Below are 20,571 nucleotides of genomic sequence, written 5' to 3' on the forward strand. Positions count from 1 at the left end.
AGGACAAGCGCCACCAGGCCCTGCCAGCAGGAAACCCCCTGGGAAGGGACAGGCAGGAGAGGAGGAGGAGGAGGAGGAGAGGACTCCTTTGCCTTCATCATTGTCATCTTCTGGGAGAGCCTTTGGCACAGGGACCTCCTAGATCCCTGGAATCATCAAACCAACCATTGAGGTTGGGTAAAAGATCTCCCAAGATCACCTGCAGCTCCATAAAAGGGAAGGGGACACCCAAGGCCAGGGGGGCACCAGCTGAGGACCACCCCCCCATAACATCATTCATTAAGGGAGTTTAACGACCCCCTTCTCTAAGGTCTCATTCTCTTGGCAGTGACATCCAAACCGGGCTCATCCGCCGTCCCCAACCCAAGCCAAGCGGCGTCCCCGGCGCCGCCGCCGCCGCCGCCTCCGGCGCCGCAACAAACCCTCCAATCAGCTCAGACGACTCATCCCTTCCCTTCCGTCACCCCCGACCTCATCGTGCAGACCCCGGTGATGACGATGGTGCCGCCGCAACCACCCGCCCCGCCACCGCCCGCCCCTCAGGCTCCCGCGCCGCCCACCCCGGCTCCGCAACCCATCCAGCCTCATCCTCCCGTTATCCCCACGCCCGCCCAGCCCGTGAAGGTGAGTGGGTGCTTAATGAGCTTAATGAGACGCTCTAAATTAGCTTTGCCACGTTGGTGGTCTTAAAAGCAACCGGCCTTGGGCTTGACATGACTTGGGAGGGTGATGTTGGCTATGGAGGGTGATGAAGCCCAACTCAACCCTTCTCCCTCCTCCTCCTCCTCTCTTCCTCCTCCCTCCTCTCCCTTCTCCTCCTTCTCCCTCCTCCTCTCCTCCCCCCTCCACTCCCCCCCTCCACTCTTCCCCCTCCACTCCTCCCCCTCCACTCCTCCCCCCTCCACTCTTCCCCCTCCACTCTTCCCCCTCCACTCCTCCCCCCTCCACTCCCCCCCTCCACTCCTCCCCCTCCACTCCTCCCCCCTCCACTCCCCCCTGCCTCCACTCCTCCCCCTCTCCACTCCTCCCCCCTCCACTCCCCCCCTCCACTCCCCCCCCACACTCCTTCCCCCTCCACTCCTCCCGCCTCCACTCCCCCCCTCCACTCCTCCCCCCTCCACTCCCCCCTCCACTCCTCCCTGTCTCCTCCACCCTTCCTCTTCTCTCCTCCTCCTCTCCCTCCTCCTTCCTTCCTCCTCTCCCTCTCCTCTCCTCTCCTCTCCTCTCCTCTCCTCTCCTCTCCTCTCCTCTCCTCTCCTCTCCTCTCCTCTCCTCTCCTCTCCTCTCCTCTCCTCTCCTCTCCTCTCCTCTCCTCTCCTCTCCTCTCCTCTCCTCTCCTCTCCTCTCCTCTCCTCTCCTCTCCTCTCCTCTCCTCTCCTCTCCTCTCCTCTCCTCTCCTCTCCTCTCCTCTCCTCTCCTCTCCTCTCCTCTCCTCTCCTCTCCTCTCCCAAGAAACCCAACCTTACCCCTTCCAAAACCCCCCCACCCCCTTATCCATTCACCCTTTGACTCCATTCCCTTTCATTCCAGACAAAAAAAGGGGTGAAGAGGAAAGCAGACACCACCACCCCCACCACCATCGACCCGATCCACGACTCCTCCTCGCTTCCCACCGAAGCCAAAGCGGCCAAACTGGGACCTCGTCGGGAGAGCAGCCGCCCGGTGAAGCCGCCCAAGAAGGACGTTCCGGACTCGCAGCAGCACGTGGTGGAGAAGAGCAGCAAAGTCTCGGAGCAGCTCAAGTACTGCGGCGGCATCATCAAGGAGATGTTCGCCAAGAAGCACGCGGCCTACGCCTGGCCCTTCTACAAGCCCGTGGACGTGGAGGCGCTGGGCCTGCACGACTACTGCGACATCATCAAGCACCCCATGGACCTGAGCACCATCAAGGTGAGGGCCTGCCTCCCCTGCCTCCTCTCCTCTTCCTCCTTCCTCTGCCTCCTCCTCCCTCCTTCCTCTGCTTCCTCCTCCTCCTTCCTCTGCTTCCTCCTCCTTCTTCCTCCTCTCTTCCCTTCTCCCTTCCCTTCTCCCTCCCCCTCTCCCTTCCCTCCTCCTCCTCCTTCCTCCCTCCTCCTCCTTCCTCCCTCCTCCTCTTTCCTTCCCTTCTCCTACTTCCTCCCTTCTCCTCCTCCTCTTCCTCCCTTCCCTCCTCCTCCTCTTCCCTTCCCTCCTCCTCCTCCTCCTTCCTTCCCTTCTCCTCCTTCCTTCCCTTCTCCTCCTTCCTTCCCTTCTCCTCCTTCCTCCCTCCTCCTCCTCCTTCCTTCCCTTCTCCTCCTTCCTTCCCTTCTCCTCCCTTCCCTCCTCCTCCTCCTCCCTTACCTTCTCCTCCTTCCTTCCCTTCTCCTCCCTTCTCCTCCCTTCCCTCCTCCTCCTCCTCCCTTCCCTCCTCCTCCTCCTCCCTTCCCTCCTCCTCCTCCCTTCCCTCTTCCTCCTCCTCCCTTCTTCCCTCCTCCTCTCTTCCCTCCTCCTCCCTTCTTCCCTCCTCCTCCCTTCTTCCCTCCTCCTCCTCTCTTCCCTCCTCCTCCCTTCTTCCCTCCTCCTCCCTTCTTCCCTCCTCCTCCCTCCTCCTTCTCCCTTCCCTCCTCCTCCCTTCTTCCCTCCTCCCTTCCCTCCTCATCCCCCTCCCTTCCCTCCTCATCCTCCTCCCTTCCCTCCTCATCCTCCTCCCTCCCCTCCTCCTCCTCTTCCTCCTCCCTTCTTCCCTCCTCCCTTCTTCCCTCCTCCTCCCTTCTTCCCTCCTCCTCCCTTCTTCCCTCCTCCTCCCTTCTTCCCTCCTCCTCCCTTCTTCCCTCCTTCTCCCTTCTTCCCTCCTTCTCCCTTCTTCCCTCCTCCTCCCTTCTTCCCTCCTCCTCCCTTCTTCCCTCCTCCTCCCTTCTTCCCTCCTCCTCCCTTCTTCCCTCCTCCTCCCTTCCTCCCCCCTCCTCCCGCCTCTCCCTCCTCCTCCTCCTCCTCCCCTCTTTGGAGAACCTCTCCCCTCCTTGCCCAGGAGGTGGCCCCAGAGAGCTGAAATCAGAGCAAAAGAGACTGATTTAGACCAACCCCAGTCCCTCCACTTAAAACTCACTTGGCTTTTAAGACCGGTTTCAACTTGCTCCCTGCTCCCCCCTTGGAAACATCAATTCATTACTAGACTTGATTAATTAAGGATCAAATTAACCACGAAATCAGCCTCATTTCCTCCTCAAAATGTTAATTTGGGATTTAGAATTAATTAATTTAGATTTAGAAATCCCAGCATTTCCATTCTCACTCTGGAGTCTTCAGCTGTATAAACTCCAGCTCAGGGAGGTTTAAGCTTAGCTCAACAGGGAGGTTTAAGCTCAGCTCAAATTAAGCCCAGTTTAAGCTCATGTTTTAAACCAGAAGAGTAAATCTCCCCTTCCTCAGGGGGGTCTGAAGCCAGCGATGGTCACAGTGGCTCATCTTTCATCACGGCTCTTGGTTGGCCAAATCTTGACGATGCCCCAGTTAAATCCCTTGGCTTTGGGTTTTCTCCTCCTGCTTGGCCAGTGGAAGCTCTGAGGTCTGGTAGGGCTGAGGTCACCCTTGGCAGATGTTGCCAAGACAGCTTTTGGGTGTTCTTCCATCTTCCAGTTGTCCCATCTCAACCCTGCTTTCCCAGGGAAAGGAGGAGGTGTGAAGCTTCTCTTGGCTCAGCTGGTGTTACCACAGCTGGTTCTGGCATTTAAAGGGGGGGTGTGAGAGGTCATCTCAAGGCTTTCTCCACCCCCATCAGTCCTCCCACCTCCACGTAGGCTTGGGACAGGAGCAGGTCTCTTCTCCTCCTCAAATAGAGGTCCAACCCCTGGAGAACACCAGTTTAGCTCCTTGAGGATGGAAAGCAAAGTGGGATATTGCTCCCTTCCTCCAGTGGAGATCCAACCTCTGGAGAACACCAGGTTGGCCCTTTGAGGATGGAAAGCAAGGTGAGATGTTGCTCCACATAGTGTGGGACAGGAGCAGGTCTCTCCCCTCCTCCAGTGGAGGTCCAAACTCTGGAGAACACCAGTTTAGCTCCTTGAGGATGGAAAGCAAGGTGAGATGTTGCTCCATGCAGTGTAGGACAGGAGCAAGTCTCTCCCCTCCTCAAGAGGAGGTCCAACCTCTAGACAGGTTGGTTGCTTGAGGATGGAAAGCAAGGTGAGATGTTGCTCCACATAGTGTAGGTGAGGAGCAGGTCTCTCCCCTCCTCAAGAGGAAGTCCAACCTCTGGAGAACACCAGGTTGGCCCTTTGAGGATGGAAAGCAAGGTGAGATGTTGCTCCACATAGTGTGGGACAGGAGCAGGTCTCTCCTGTCCTCCAGTGGAGGTCCAAACTCTGGAGAACACCAGTTTAGCTCCTTGAGGATGGAAAGCAAGGTGAGATGTTGCTCCATGCAGTGTAGGTGAGGAGCAGGTCTCTCCCCTCCTCAAGAGGAGGTCCAACCTCTAGACAACACCAGGTTGGCTGCTTGAGGATGGAAAGCAAGGTGAGATGTTGCTCCATGCAGTGTAGGTGAGGAGCAAGTCTCTCCCCTCCTCAAGAGGAGGTCCAACCTCTAGACAACACCAGGTTGGCTGCTTGAGGATGGAAAGCAAGGTGAGATGGTTCAGTCTTGTCCCCTGTGTCAATAAAGCCTGTCACCTTCTCCCATCGTTGGGTGAAGGACCATCCTGGTGTCCTCTATCCTTCCATTAGACCAACTCTTGATCTTCTTTCCTGGAGAACAATCTAAGCCAAATTCTTCTTCCATCTTCTCAATAACCAACAGAGTTTAACTTCTCCTCCTTTCCAGTCTAAACTGGAGAACCGGGAATACCGGGATGCTCAGGAATTCGCGGCGGACGTACGATTGATGTTCTCCAACTGCTACAAGTACAACCCCGCCGACCACGAGGTGGTGGCCATGGCAAGGAAGCTGCAGGTAAGGATGGAGCCCACCTTACTTTGCTGATGAACACGAGTCTCTTGGACTTAAGTGGTGATTAGGAACCCTGGAGAAGGGCTGGGAGGGGATGAAGAGGTCCCATGTTTCACTTTGGCCCCAGACGTTCCCCGTGGCTGGGATTGTGGGCACCTCCTTCCCTTAAACCCTGATAGGAAATTGGGGGAAAAAGATGTTAAATTGGGGGGGAAAAGCTCTTAAATTGGGGGAAAAAGCTCTTAAATTGGGGGGAAATGCACTTAAATTGGGGGGAAATGCACTTAAATTGGGGGGAAATGATCTTAAATTGGGGGAAAAGCCATTGAGTTGGAGGGAAAAGCTATTAAATAGGGGGGAAATGCTCTTAAATTGGGGGGAAAGCTATTAAATTGGGGGGGAAGTTATTAAATTGAGGAAGGAAGCCATTAAGGTGGATATAAAAGCTATTAAACCGAGGGAAAAGCTATTAAATTGGATTAAAAGCTATTAAATTGGGGGAATGCTATTAAATTAGGGGAAATTCTCTTAAATTGGGGGGAAAATCTGTTGGGTGGGAAATTTGTTAAATTGGGAAATGCTCTTAAATTGGGGGCAACAGCAATTAAGTTGGAGGGAAAAGCTATTAAATTGGGGGAAAAGCTATTAAAGTAGGGGATATACTCTTCAATTTGGGGGGAAAGCTGTTCAATTGGTGGTAAAGCCATTAAGTTGGGGAGAAGCTATTAAATTTGGGGGGAAAGCCATTAAATCAGATGAATAGCCATTAAATTTGGGGGAAATGCTCTTAAATTGGGGGGGAAGTGGTATGAAATTGGAGGAAAAGCCATTAAATTTGGGGGAAAAGCCATTAAGTTGGAGGGAAAAGCTATTAAATTGGGGTAAAAGCTATTAAATTAGGGAAAGTTCTCTTAAATTTGGGGGGAAAGCTATTAAATGTGGGGGGAAAGCCATTAAATCAGATGAATAGCCATTAAATTTGGGGGAAATGCTCTTAAATTGGGGGAAAGTGGTATGAAATTGGAGGAAAAGCCATTAAATTTGGGGGAAAAGCCATTAAGTTGGAGAGAATAGCTATTAAATTGGGGTAAAAGCTATTAAATTAGGGAAAGTTCTCTTAAATTGGGGGGGAAAGCTATTAAATTGGAGGAAAAGCTCTTAAATTGGGTGGAAAAGCTCTTAAATTTGGGGGAAGCTATTAAATTGGGGGGAAAGCTATTAAATTGGGGGAAAAGCTGTTAAACTGGGATGAAACCTATTAAATTGGGGAAAAGCTGTTCAGTTGTGGGGAAAAGCTGTTCAGTTGTGGGGAAAAGCTATTAAGTTGGGGGAAAAGCTATTAAATTGGGGAGGAAAACTGTTAAATTGGGGAGAAAACTGCTAAATCGGAGGAAAAAGCTTTTAAATTGGAGGAAAAGCCATTAAATTGGAGGGAAAGCTGTTAAATTGGGGAGGAAAACTGTTAAACTGGGGAGAAAACTGTTAAATTGGAGGGAAAAGCTCTTAAATTGGAAGAAAAGCCATTAAATTGGGGGGAAAAGCTGTTTAATTGGAGGAGAAGGGATTGCAATCGCGGATCCGTTGAGGGTGAAGACCTCAAGATCTCAAGAACCTGGCTGGACAAGGCTGTTAAATGACTCCTGTCCCTCTGGGTGGTGGAATTGTCCCTCCAAAGCCTCCAGGAGATGGTGAGACTTCCAAACAGCCTCAGAGCTTCCAGGAAACGACCTGATCTGGGTCCTTCTCCCTTGTCTTCTCCAGGACGTGTTCGAGATGCGCTTTGCCAAGATGCCGGATGAACCGGAAGAACCTGTGATCCCAGCTTCTTCTCCTGTGGTGGTACCACCTCCCACCAAGGTGGTTCCTCCTTCATCCAGTGACAGCAGCAGCGACAGCTCCTCCGACAGCGACAGTTCCTCCGACGACTCCGAGGAAGAGCGAGCTCAGCGGTTAGCGGAGCTCCAGGAACAGGTAGCACGTCCCGTCAGGATGGGTTGGGGCTCCTCCAACGTGTCCTCCTGGAACTTGGTGGCCTTGGGGAACCTGGCTCAAAGCCAGCTGCTTCCTGCTTGTACAACAGCTCCAAAATCCTTGAGTTTTCAAGTGAAACACCAAAGGAATTGGTGGGTTTTGGGGATGGTCCTTTCCAGTTCGTGGTGGGATCCGTGAGACCCATCTCCAACGTGTCCTCCTGGAATTTGGTGGCCTTGGGGAACCTGGCTCAAAGCCAAGGGGACACCATCAGCTCTAAAATCTTTGAGTTTTCAAGTGAAACACGAAGGAATTGGTGTTTTTTTGGGGTGATCCTTTCCAGTTCCTGGTAGGACACATGAGACCCATCTCCAATGGCAGGAGTTTGGTGCCTGCACTTGGGTGGTGTCTTGTGAGGAGGCAGGAGACCCCGTGGGTGGGCAGGAGACCCCGTGGGTGGGCAGGAGACCCCCTGGGTGGGCAGGAGATCCCCTGAGGCAGGTAGGAGACCCCTGAGCAGGCAGGAGAACCCCCTGGGGCAGGCAGGAGACCCCTCAGCAGGAAGGAGACACTCTGGGCAGGCAGGAGACCCCCCCCTTAGGGCAGGTAGGAGACCCCTCCTGGGTGGGCAGGAGAGCTCCTTGGGGCAGTCAGGAGACACGCTGGGGCAGGCAGGACACCCCCTGGGTGGGCAGGAGAGCTCCCTGGGGCAGGCAGGAGACACGCTGGGGCGGGAAGGAGACCCCCTGGGTGAGCAGGAGACCCCAGGGGTGGGCAGGAGACTCCAGTTCTTCTCAAGTTCCTAAGCTGGAACAAGGATTTTACTCAGTGTAGTAAAGCCCCTGAGAAACCAACCCCATAGCTTCATCTCCCACATCTTCATCACGTCGTTAACGCTGGTAATTAAAGCTCTAGATGAAGCCAGCAGCCCACTTCTACCTTTAAGGGGTCATCTCCTCCCAGGGGAGAAACTCTGGTCTGATGGAAAGCTGGAAGGAACAACTTAATGAAGGATGAAAGATGAGGAAGTGTTAGGAAATCCAGAACAAAACCCTTAATTAATTGATTAATTAAGATGGAGGAGGAGGAGGAAGGGTCTGATGGTTGCACATGTCTCTCCCTCCCAGCTCAAAGCGGTGCACGAACAGCTCGCAGCCCTGTCCCAGCCCCAGCAGAACAAACCAAAGAAGAAGGAGAAGGACAAGAAGGAGAAGAAGAAGGAGAAGCACAAAAAGAAGGAGGAGCTGGAAGATGCCAAGAAGAGCAAAGCCAAGGAACCACCACCCAAAAAGGCCAAGAAAAGCAACAGCAACAGCAGTACCTCCAGGTCAGCCCTCTGCCAGCCTGTCTTCTGCTCATTAACTTGATTACATGCTGGTTCTTGATGGGTAATGACTTTACTCAAGCCTTTGGGGTTGGTTGAGGTGAAGATCCAACTGTGGATGAGGGTTGAGACCCAACCACAGCTGAGAGTCAAGACCCAACCATGGTTGAGGGTGAAGACCCAGCTGTGGTTGAGGGTGAAGACCCAGCTGTGGTTGAGGGTGAAGACCCAGCTGTGGTTGAGGTGAAGACCCAGCTGTGGTTGAGGGTGAAGACCCAGCTGTGGTTGAGGTCAAGACCCAGCTGTGGTTGGGGGTGAAGACCCAGCTGTGGTTGAGGTGAAGACCCAGCTGTGGTTGAGGGTCAAGACCCAGCTGTGGTTGAGGGTCAAGACCCAGCTGTGGTTGAGGTCAAGACCCAGCTGTGGTTGAGGTCAAGACCCAGCTGTGGTTGAGGGTGAAGATCCAGCTGTGGTTGAGGGTGAAGATCCAGCTGTGGTTAAGGGTTGAAGTGAAGACCCAGCTGTGGTTGAGGGTCAAGACCCAGCTGTGGTTGAGGTGAAGACTCAATCTTCTTATCTTAAAATCAGGTTGAGCTGAGCCTTGGGTTAGGCACAGCCTTGGGTGTCTTGAGAGCAGGTTGAGCTCAGCCTTGGCTGCCTAACCTTGGGTTCTTGGGTGTCTAACCTTAGGTTGAGCTCAATCTTCTTGTCTTAAAACTAAGTTGAGCTCAACTTTTGGTGTCTTGAGAGCAGGTGGAGCTCCACTTTCTTGTCCAAGAGCAGGTTGAGCTTAACCTTGTGTTCTTGGGTGTCTAACCTTAGGTTAACCTCAGTTTCCTTGTCTTAAACCAGGTTGAGCTCAACTTTTGGTGTCCAAGAGCAGGTGGAGCTCAACTTTTGGTGTCCAAGAGCAGGTGGAGCTCTGCTTTCTTGTCCAAGAGCAGGTTGAGCTCAGCTTTCTTCTCCAAGAGCAAGTTGATTGAGCTCAGCCTTGGGTGTCTAACCTTAGGTTGAGCTCAATCTCCTTGTCTTAAACCAGGTTTAGCTCAACTTTTGGTGTCTTGAGAGCAACTTGAGCTCCACTTTCTTGTCCAAGAGCAGGTTGAGCTTGGCTTTGCATCACAGTTGAGCCTCTAAACACCACAGCCGTCGCTCTCCAGGGTGGTGGGACCCCATGTCCTGGTTCCTTGGAGGTCTTAGACCCAAGGGGTGGCTTTTTAGGCTTAGATAATGACACTTCATCCTTGTTCTTAAGTAGTAAGAAGGAACCCGTGACGGTGAAGAACACCAAACCCCCTCCAACCTATGAATCCGAGGAGGAGGAGAAGTGCAAACCCATGTCCTACGAGGAGAAGAGACAACTCAGCTTGGACATTAATAAACTCCCTGGGGAGAAGTTAGGCCGGGTTGTCCACATCATCCAGTCAAGAGAACCTTCCCTGAAGAACTCCAACCCCGATGAGATCGAGATCGACTTTGAGACCCTGAAACCATCCACCCTCCGGGAGCTGGAGAGATACGTCACCTCCTGTCTGCGGAAGAAGAGGAAACCTCAAGGTACCTTTTGAACCACCTACAACTCCTTCTCCTTCCAGAAGGTTCCATGGAGGCGCGGTGGAGACGGGTGGGGGTCGAGCTGGGATGGGTGGGGGTCAAGGTGGGATGGGTGGGGGTCAAGGTGGGATGGGTGGGGGTGAAGATGGGATGAGGTGACCTCATCTGGTCCCCTCATCCAATGAAAAGAGAGGGTTTAATTGGCTGTTTTAATCCCATTTCATTCATTATCTCTTCTTAACGACCTGTAGTAAATCTTCCACCAGGTAGTAAATCCTCCACCAGGTAGTAAATCCTCCACCACATAGTAAATCCTCCACCACGTAGTAAATCATCCACCACATAAATCCTCCACAACATGGTAAATCCCCCACCACGTGGTAAATCCACCATGTAGTCAATCCTCCACCATGTAGTAAATCCTCCACCACGTAGTAAATCCTTCACCATGTAGTAAATCCTCCACCACATAAATCCTCCACAACATGGTAAATCCCCCACCACGTGGTAAATCCACCATGTAGTCAATCCTCCACCACATAGTAAATCCTCCACCACGTAAGTCAGTCCTCCACCATGAATCCTCCACCACATGGTCAATCCTCCACCGCAGAGTAAATCCACCTGCAGTCAATCCTCCACCACGTGGTAAATGCTCCACCACATAGTCAATCCACCGTGTAGTCAGTCCTCTACACATAGTAAATCCTCCACCACCTAGTAAATCCTCCACCACGTAGTCAGTCCTCCACCACGTAGTAAATCCTCCACCTAGTCAGTCCTCCACCATGCAGTCAATCCTCTACCACCTAGTAAATCCACCACCACTTAGTAAATCCTCCACCATGTAGTAAATCCTCCACCGGGTTGGAATCCCCATCTTCCCCTTAATTTTCATTCCAATTAACCAATTAACATCTTTGCAAAGGGAAAACTAATCTCCCAACCCTTTGGCATCGTTGGTGGGACTCCAACAGACGTTAGGGGTGGGGGGGGTTGCCTAATTTGGGCTTAATTTAAATCTCATTTGCGTCTAATTTACATATGAAGCCACTTTCTTACCCCTTTCTTGAGTAAATTCCATTTAATTATCAATTAAATTCCATTTAATTATCGATTAACACCCAGATTTTTTTCAGTTCTCTTTTAAAATGCATATAGAGTAAATGGATGTGGTTATTAATGAGTGGAGGGTAATTAAGGGGGGTTATTATGCAAATCACACCCCCCCCAGTGAAAGGGGATGTGGCAGCAAAGGGGAGAACTGAGGGAACCTCTTCATTTCCCAACGGCTTCTTGGTCTAAATCAAAACAAACCCAGCCTAATCCTGGGGTGTTTTATGAGCATGAAGATGGAATTTGGGGGGTGAAGGGCTCTGGGAGGGGCTTAAGCTGCTCCTAAACTGGGTTTAGTCTAATTTAGGGGTTAAAATAAGGCTGGTTTAATCCTTCCCATCACCTCAAATAGGGAAATTTGAGGAATTAAAGAGTTTTCAGCCCAGTATGACGCAGCCAGGTGGGATTCAGCACTGGGAAGGATGGAGGAGAGACCCTCACCTTGATTTTAGGCCAGCCTAAAGCAGGTTGGGTAAAGCCAGACCTTTCTAAGGGCTTAAAGGAAGGAAAAAAACCAACCTCAATCTGTTGAGTTGGGTTTAAATCCCAGCCCTTGGTGTAAGGGGACATTCCTGTCCCTCCCAAAGACCTCAGAGATCCCCCCCAGGGCTAAAAATAGACACACAGGATTTAAGCTGGGCTTAAAGCTCAGCTTAACCTATCCACAGGAACATCTGGATGCCGTAGGTCTCCCAAAGCCCATGATATCAGCAGTGGGAGTTGTGGGAGGGGGGGGAGCAGGTAGCACCAAGGGTCTTAATTACCCCCCAAGGGTCTTAATTAGCCTCAGAGGGTCTTAATTACCCATTAACGATGTCGTCTTGTCTTCCTTACAGCGGAGAAAGTGGATGTAATTGCTGGTTCCTCTAAGATGAAGGGGTTCTCCTCCTCAGAGTCTGAGAGCACCAGCGAGTCCAGCTCCTCCGACAGCGAAGATTCAGAAACAGGTTAGACGCAGCTTATTTAAAGACTCAGTCCTAGACCTGGTTTCTGTATAAATAAATCATGTTTTCAGTCCTGGCTTGGTCTTTTAATTATCTTTTTGGGTTTGGTTTCTTTCTTTATAATGCCAAAAGAACAACAAAACAACCCCAAAACCCACCCCCCCTTCCCCAGTTTATCCCAGATTCTGGGCTTAACTTGAACAACTTGGCGGTAACAACGTTGTGATCCTTAAGCCTGACTCGATGAGATGGTTCTTGTGTTCTTAATTAGTGCTTAATTAGTCGTTCCCTGCTCGGTTTTAAGGAAGCAAAGCTTGCAGTGGTGCTTTAGAACTGGTTTTATCCCTCCTAACTGCTGTCTCACCTTAGAGTCCTAGAGTTAAGCTAAGTTTATCCCAGCGCTTAAGTCAAAGATTAAGACTTGGGCAGCTCTGGCAGGTCGGGGAATAATCTGGATTGATTTTCCTACCTTGGGATGGGTACAGGGGGGGTGAATGGCACCAAAAAAGGAGGAGAAACTCCCCCCCAAAAAATCACAATCAACCTCAAAAAATTAAGCTGGACTTAAGAAATTAAGCTGGACTTATGGGAACTGCCATTGAGCTGTGCTGGTGCTGCTGCCCGGTGCTCCTCCTTCTTGGGCTGGGTTTAGGCTGGAGTCTGATGTCTTTTAATGTATTTTAGTGGCTTTTTGAGGTAGAATTGGCTTTTTTTATGGTTTTAAAGGGCTCAACGGAGCTTTTGGTGGTTGGAAAATGAAATGATTTGGTGTTAAATCCTCCCCTTGGGAGTGAAATGCAGAAACTCCTCTATTTAAACTCTTTTAATCCTATTTTTAGCCCATTTCTCAACTAAAATAAAGCCAAATCCCATCAGTTTAACCATGGCCAAACACCGACTCAGCCATAACGCTTGGGGTAGGAGGTTAATTAAGATAATTAATCTCTTTTAGTCAATTAATTCCCATGCTGATGGGTTTTTGCTCTCTTAAGCCATGTCTTTGTCCCTTTGCTGATAAAATAGATGGTGAAAAACCCCTTGAACCTCAGGAATTTGCTTGATAATCTCTGTCCTGGTGTTTGCAACCTTTGAAATACCTTTTAAGTTGTGTTTTAAGACCTTTTAAGATGCCTTAAGACCTTTTGAAGGATGTTTTAAGACCTTTTAAGATGCCTTAAGACCTTTTGAAGGATGTTTTAAGACATTTTAAAGATGTTTTAAGACCTTTTTAAGATGTTTTGAGACCATTTTAAGATGTTTTAATACCTTTTAAAACCTGTTCTAAGACTTTAAAGCTTTTAAGATGCTTTAAGACCTTTTAAAGATGTTTTAAGACCTTTTAAAACTTCTAAATATGTTTTTAGACCTTTTTAAGATGTTTTAAGACCCTTTAAAGGCTGTGTAAAAGATGTTTTAAGACCTTTTAAAAGCTGTTCTAAGACTCTTAAAAGCTTTAAAGATGCTTTAAGACCTTTCTAAGATGTTCCAAGACCTTTTTAAGGTGGTTTAAGACCCTTTTAGACTTTTAAAAAGCCATTCTAAGATCTTTTAAAGATTTTCAGATGTTTTAAGACCTTTTTACATCTTTTAAGACCTTTTAAAAGGTGTTCTAAGACCCTTCAAAACTTTTAAGATGCTTTAAGACCTTTTTAAGGTGCTTTAAGACCTTTTTAAGGTGCTTTAAGACCTTTTTAAGGTGCTTTAAGACCTTTTTAAGGTGCTTTAAGACCTTTTTAAGGTGCTTTAAGACCTTTTAAAAGCTGTTCTAAGACCTTTTAAACCTTTTAAGATGTTTTAAGACCTTTTTACATGTTGTAAGAGTTCTTTAACATGCTTTAAGACCTTTTAAAGGCTTTTTAAAAGATGTTTTAAGACCTTTTAAAAGGTGTTCTAAGACCCTTTAAAACTTTTAAGATGCTTTAAGACCTTTTTAAGATGTTCTAAGACCTAAGATGCTTTAAGACCTTTTTAAGGCGCTTTAAGATGTTTTAAAGACCTTTTAAAAGCTCTTCTAAGACCTTTTAAAACTTTTAAGATGTTTTAAGACCTTTTTACATGTTTTAATACCTTTTTAAGATGCTTTAAGACCTTTTAAAGACCTTTTGAAAGCTGTTTAAGACCTTTTAGGCCATATTTTTCACACCATGTGTTAATGACGCCGTTAATGACCCAAAGCAGGGACGGATTAATTAATTCTGCTGTTATAAAATAATTGACTTTTTTCTTTTCTGGGAGGATAATTGTGGCAATTCCTGGTTTTAAGTGGAGAATTGAATTTAAAATTCGCTCATAAACTTCAAAATTTACCCAGAAATCCTTAATTACATCCAGCATCTTGACGATCTTTTTCTTAACGAAGGGATTTTAAGCCTTACAGGGATCGCTCCACATGATAGAATTAATCCAAATTAACTACAACTCCGTTTTCTTCTCTTTTAAGTGTGGTTTTGCTCCTCAACAGCAGCTCCTCTTGCTGGTTTTTGGCTCTCCAGAGCTTTTAAAACCAGTATTAGTTTCATTTTACCCTCTTAAACCCACGTGATGCTTCCACCTCTCTGTAACTGGCAATTAAAACACATTAATTTATTAAATCCAGAGTGTTTTGCCAAAAAAACACCTCTGAACATGAGAAGCTTGGAAGGGGAGGGCTAATAAGTCTGGCTTTGGAGCATAGATGAGACCAAGCCTTTGCCTTGAGCGCTGAGAGGGTTATTCCGGTTTAACCTGTTGGGATTAGCAATTAGTGGGATGCAATTGACCCTGAAATTCCATCTTGGAAACACTTAAGTAGGATTTAATTGAGGTTTGTTTCACTACTTCTCCCACATCTCCCATGTTTCTCCCAGTTTGAAGCATCAGACGCTTGGGCTGGACCCGGGGGCGAGTTAAAACCCAGCCTGGTTTTAGTAGGCACCAGATTTTGGGGTTATTTCCCAGCAAATTAAGACACATTCTGCCCATTCTTCATCGTAAGGTGATCAAACCAGGTTGGTTTATCCCCCAAATAATTTGGGAGGTGTTTCCCAGGTCCCCCAAAAGCCTGATCAGAGGTGGGGGGTGGCGATTAAACTTGAGCCTGGCTTAATTCGCGGTCGCTAAGCTTGCTTTGCTTCCCAAATATCCTGCTGATCCACGGGTTTTAGGCTGTTACCTAAAGGGAAAAGGCTTTGTGGCTTGCTCAAGGCTTAGAAGTCAGGCTTAGAACTGGCTTAATGATGCTGGGAAACCCGTTTTGGGGTGGCAGAGCTGCTTTCAGCCTGGCTTAGTAGAGCTTCTGCTAAGGAGTTGGGTCAGGTTTTTTGGGGGGAAGGCGGCGTTAAGCTGGGTTTATAGTGGGTGAGAACTTCAGGGCATCCCCTCTAAATCCCTCAGATTTATTTCCTGGCTGTGATTGTGTGTCACTTGGTTTTAATTTCAAAGTATTCAGGTTTAATTCACTTAAGCCTGGTTTTACGTCACTAGGAGCTGGCTGAATTCGGAAGTACCAGCTTTAATAACCAGTAGCCAGGTTTAAGCACAGGTATTTGGGTTTAGGAGCTGGAATCCAGGGGCACCCAGCTGTAATTCAGCTTTAATTAGCAGGTGCCTGGTTTAATTTCCAGGTATCATGGTTTAATTACCAGGTACCTGCATTCTTTTTTACTTCCACATACCTGGGTTTAATTCCCAGGTGCCCAGGTTTAAGTTGCAGGCACCTGGGTTTAATGCAGAGGTGTCCAGGTTTAATTCTGAGGTGTCCAGGTTTAATTCAGAGGTGCCCAGGTTTAGTTTGGAGGCACATGGGTTTAATTCAGAGGTGCCAGGTTTAATTCAGACGTGTCCAGGTTTAGTTTGGAGGTGCCAGGTTTAATTTGGATGCACCCAGGTTTAATTCAGAGGTGTCCAGGTTTAATTCAGAGGTGTCCAGGTTTAATTCTGAGGTGTCCAGGTTTAATTCAGAGGTGCCCAGGTTTAGTTTGGAGGCACATGGGTTAAATTCAGAGGTGCCAGGTTTAATTCAGACGTGTCCAGGTATAGTTTGGAGGTGCCAGGTTTAATTTGGATGCACCCAGGTTTAACTCAGAGGTGCCCAGGTTTAATTCAGAGGTGCCAGGTTTAACTCAGAGGCACCCAGGTTTCATTCAGAGGTGTCCAGGTTTAATTCAGATGCGTCCAGGTTTAATTCAGATGCACCCAGGTTTAATTCAGATGCACCCAGGTTTAATTCAGATGCACCCAGGTTTAATTTGGATGCACCCAGGTTTAATTTGCTGTGGGTAGGAAGGACTCAAGTCTTTGGGTGACCTTCTAGGAGCCTTCTCCAGGCTCCTCACCACCTCCTTTTGGCTCACTGGGTGCAGCCAGGGGAAACCCTTAGGCTTGGCTTAATCACAAGGTGCCACTTAGTCTTGATTTAGAGCCCTGTGGTTGGTGGTGCTGGCAGGGAGCTGCCTAACAGGCACTGGGAAGATGGGGAGAACCCAAATCCTGGTAGTTTCACCCCAATCTCTTCCCAAGGAGATTCCCAGATCCCAGGTGACATCAGTCCAGGGTGGGTGGTCCCAGTGGGATGCTTGTGCTCTTTATTGGGTGACAACACCCCATCAAGCAGCTTTTGGGTCAAATTAAGGCAATTTTGGGTGTATTTAATGAGATTTGGAGAGTAAGAGCTGATCATGGCAGCGTATCCCCAGTTCTGGGGGGGATGGGGTGGGATTCATGGGATCCACCAACCATGTGGAACCCCCCACTCCGATTTCTAAGAGCAAAATCAGTTAAAATTCAGATTTTTCCCTAAAAAATCCCAAACTCCACCCAAAACTGAACCCAGGAGCTCCCATTCTGGCTCAGCTACCCTAAATTCTGGATTAAGATTCCTTTTCTATCCCAAAAAAGACCTAATTCTCCTCAAAAAGCCACTCAGCACCAACTGCTTTTCATCTGAAGGTGCTTTTAACGCTTCCATTTTTCCCAAAAAGGTCATTTCTTTCCCCAGAAGACCCCAGAGGAGAGTGTAGGGGAGGGAATTCCCATTGGATACGGAGCTTCAGAGCTTCTCCCCCCACCCAAAACCCCAAAAAACCTAGAAAACAATGGGATAGCCTCAGGGATAGAGAAGAGGTTGGGGCTGCTTCTTGGTGTCTCCATGGAGATGGTGGTAGAGATGTTGGAACCACTCAGATGGTGTCATCTTAGCCGGGCTTGTTGCGTCTCCAGAATCACTGATCCCATTGGATGATCCCTTTGGGAATGTGGTGGCTTTGCCATTGGTGGTCTCCTCTCCGTTGCCTTTGCCCTTCGCGGTCTCTCCATTGGCTTCCTCTTCTTAGTGTTCTTCTGCCCATCAGGGTGAGAGGTGGGACTCTTGTTCTGTGAGGAGATGCCACGATGCCAACTGTAACCCAACAACTGTCTTCAGTGGCCAAGAAGGTCCATCCATCCTTTGGTGGGGGTTAGCCAAGCTTGTTGCATCTCCAAAATGGGCGATGCCACCAGTTCATCCCTCTGGGACCATGGTGGCTTCACCACTCATGGTCTCTGTTGGCTTTGTCATCTTCATGGTCTTCCAAAGCATCTGTTGGATGCTTTTAGTCATGGTCCATCAGGTGATTTGGGATCTACCCATCCTTCTCCAAGGGCTTGCCAAGGTTTGGCATGGTGAAGAGCTCCCCTAGGACAACCTCCTGGTTGTGGCACACGGGAGGATGGATGGAGAAGAGCACCACCAACACGTTGGGGTTTTGGAACCTCATGGTTGAGCCGTGGTAGCTCCTCTTCCCACCAAAAAAAGGGGAGTGAAGGATGTGCTTGGCCAAGATGGTGCTGTAGAAGATATCAGGTCTTGGTCTTTCTGGGAGGTGGGTTCATGGCATCCATCCAGAGCAGTGGATATCCATCTGGAGCCATGGGCTACTCATCTTGAGCTGTGGAGGCATGTTTGGATCTGTGGATGTCCACCTGAAGACACAGATGCCAATCAGGATCTATGGACGCCCCTGAAGACCTGTGGATGCCCCTGAAGACCTGTGGACACCCATCAAGATCTGTGGACGCCCATCAAGATCTGTGGACGCCCATCAAGACCTGTGGACGCCCATCAAGACCTGTGGACGCCCATCAGGACCTGTGGACGCCCATCAGGACCTGTGGACGCCCATCAGGACCTGTGGACGCCCATCAGGACCTGTGGACGCCCATCAAGACCTGTGGATGCCCATCTGGAGCCACAGCCACCCATCTGGGTCCATGGGCACCCATCCAGATCCTTCAGCACCCAAATCCAGAGCCCCAAATGCCCATCCAAAACAGTGACCACCTCAGGATGCTCCAAGAAATCCCACCTCTCCACTCTGGCATTTCCATCCCCATCTTGCTCTTCCACCTCATCCTCTGATGCTGATATCTCCTTCAACCTTCTTCTTCCCCCTCTCTTGCTCTTCTATGATGCACCAGATCTGGGCTTGTACCATGAGGAACCATCAACCTTGGGCTCCTTTCCCACCTTGAAGCCCAACGTTTCTTGGTTGAGATGTTCCCTTCTTCTCCATCCCAACCATTTCTGGTTGGGTTTTTTTACAAGAAACCACCTTAAACTCCACAAAATCCCACCACTAGACCAGAACAGACCATCACCTCTTGGCTGGACACGCGGTGGGAAGGATTGAAAGGAAAAAAACCCCATCTAGGAGATGTTCCTGAGGCATCTCATGGTTGGGAAGGTTTTACTCCAGGAGAATCCAAACATTGAGGAGATATTTTTTGTTCCTTCCATCATTCTTGGATGGTTCCTGGTGGACATCCTGGGATCTCGTTGCCCTGGACCCAAAACTTCTCCAACCATTTGTTCTCCATGATGATATCTCTGGAGGAGTAGGGGGAGGAGGAAGCTTGAGAGAACATCCCATGGGAAGCTGGTGAACCTGAAGCCTCCGTGGATTGAGGAGGAGGAGGAGGAGAAGGAAGGGGGAGGGATGTGGAAAGTTGGTGTAACTGTGATATTTGATATGTTCCTCCTAACTCTCTCCAGCTCCTTATCTCCTCCCCAACATTCCTGGAATAACTTAAGCCTGGCTTAAGGAATGGTTGATCTTGGCTGTTGGGTCTTCTCCAAGGACACCAAGGGGGTGGATGGGGGTCGTCTTAGATTGTTTTCTCTTCCTTCTTCCTATCTTCTCCTCCTTTCTGGGACAACGTGATGGTGGAAACCACCAAGCAAGGAATTCCCAGGGTGAATCCAGCTTAATAGGTGCCTAAGAACCTCCTCTTCCACCAGTTGGGCCCTAATTAATGCTGTTAATTTTGGGGGAGGGGGTGGTGAGGAGAAGGGTGAAGGGGGTAGAGGGGCCACCACTGAGGTACTAACGGTTCTTCTGGTTGTTCTTGTTGGTTGTTTTTGGCAGAATTGGCACCGAAATTGAAGAAAAAAGGACATTCAGGGCGCGAGCAGAAGAAGGTAGGAGACCATAACGACCTTCTCAGCTCCTTGGAGTTGGGATTGGAGCTCTGGAGAGGTTTGGGAACACCAGGAATGTTGGTTGATACCAACAGTTTGGTGGGGGGGTTGGCTCAGGTCAGCACTGGTTTGAGGGGGATGGTTGAAAGGACACTGGGAAGGTGGTCTTGGTGACTGGGAATGGGGTCTTGGTGACCAGGAATGGGGTCTTGGTGACCAGGAATGGGGTTTTGGTGACCAGGAAGGGGGTTTTGGTGACTGGGAAAGGAGTTTTGGTGACCAGGAACGGGGTCTTGGTGATCGGGAAGGGAGTTTTGTGACCAGGAAGGGGGTCTTGATGACCGGGAAAGGGGACTTGGTGGCTAGGAAAGGGGTCTTGGTGACCAGGAAAGGGGTCTTGGTAACTGGGAAGGGGCTCTTCGTGACCAGGAAGAGGGTCTTGGTGACTGGGAAGGGGTCTTGGTGACCGGGAAGAGGGTTTCAATGACCAGGAGGATGGTTTCAATGACCAGCAATGGGGTCTTGGTGACCAGCAATGGGGTCTTGGTGACCAAGAAGGGGGACTTGGTGTCCAGGAAGGGGGTTATGGGGACCAGGAAGGGGGTCATGGTGACCAGGAATGAGATCTTGGTGACAGGGAAGGGGGTTTTGGTGACTGGGAAAGGGGTTTCAATGACCAGGAAGGGTTTTGGGGGACCGGGAAGAGGGTTTTGGTGACCAAGAAGGGGTTTCAATGATCAGGAAGAGGGGTTTAGTGACCAGGAAAGAGGGTTTTGGTGACCAGGAAGATGATTTCAATGACCAGGGAGACATTCTGATGACAAGAGAAGGTGTCCTGGTAACTCACAGGTGGTTTTTCTCCTTCCCCTTCAGCATCACCATCACCACCATCAACCGGTGCAGCAACAACCGCCGCCTCCTCAGCCTCCTCCACCTCCTCAACCTCAGCAGCCCCCACCGCCTCCTCCTCCGCCGCAGCCCTTACCGCCGCAGCCCTTACCGCCCCAGCAGCCCCCGCCACCGCCCCCGCCGCCTCCCGTCCCTCAACAAGCTCCACCCCAGATGAAATCTTCTCCACCACCTTTCGTCCCAGCGCAAGTCCCCGTCCTGGAGCACCCGCTGCCTGGGAACATGTTTGACACCATGACTCATTTCACCCAACCCATCATGCATCTTCCTCAACCGGAGATGCCTCCTCATCTTCCTCAACCGCCCGAGCACAGCACTCCTCCCCACCTCAACCAGCATGCCGTGGTGTCTCCTCCAGGTGAGCACCAGCTTCTTGAGACAAAGGCATTGAGTGTGTGGTCCCTTCCTCAGAGCTGGGA

The 20,571-nt window shown here is 49.7% G+C and overlaps 1 protein-coding gene across 3 annotated transcripts in view; it reads left to right on the top strand.

Moving 5' to 3' along the window:
* BRD4 (bromodomain containing 4) overlaps positions 1–20,571 on the top strand; it is a 55,014-nt gene that overhangs the window by 26,186 nt on the left and 8,257 nt on the right. For 2 of the 3 annotated variants that reach the window (XM_084277807.1, XM_084277808.1), the window contains 9 exons: positions 329–624; positions 1,531–1,890; positions 4,777–4,905; positions 6,664–6,873; positions 8,001–8,200; positions 9,453–9,754; positions 11,704–11,814; positions 19,191–19,243; positions 20,117–20,510. In XM_084277807.1, coding sequence (XP_084133933.1) covers positions 329–624; positions 1,531–1,890; positions 4,777–4,905; positions 6,664–6,873; positions 8,001–8,200; positions 9,453–9,754; positions 11,704–11,814; positions 19,191–19,243; positions 20,117–20,510 — 2,055 coding nt within the window. The remainder of the gene's footprint in view (positions 1–328; positions 625–1,530; positions 1,891–4,776; positions 4,906–6,663; positions 6,874–8,000; positions 8,201–9,452; positions 9,755–11,703; positions 11,815–19,190; positions 19,244–20,116; positions 20,511–20,571) is intronic. The other variant, XM_084277809.1, reaches the window with a different exon arrangement.

This window comes from Gallinula chloropus (genome assembly GCF_964237585.1).
Source record: "Gallinula chloropus genome assembly, chromosome: 36".
Lineage (NCBI taxonomy): Eukaryota > Metazoa > Chordata > Aves > Gruiformes > Rallidae > Gallinula > Gallinula chloropus.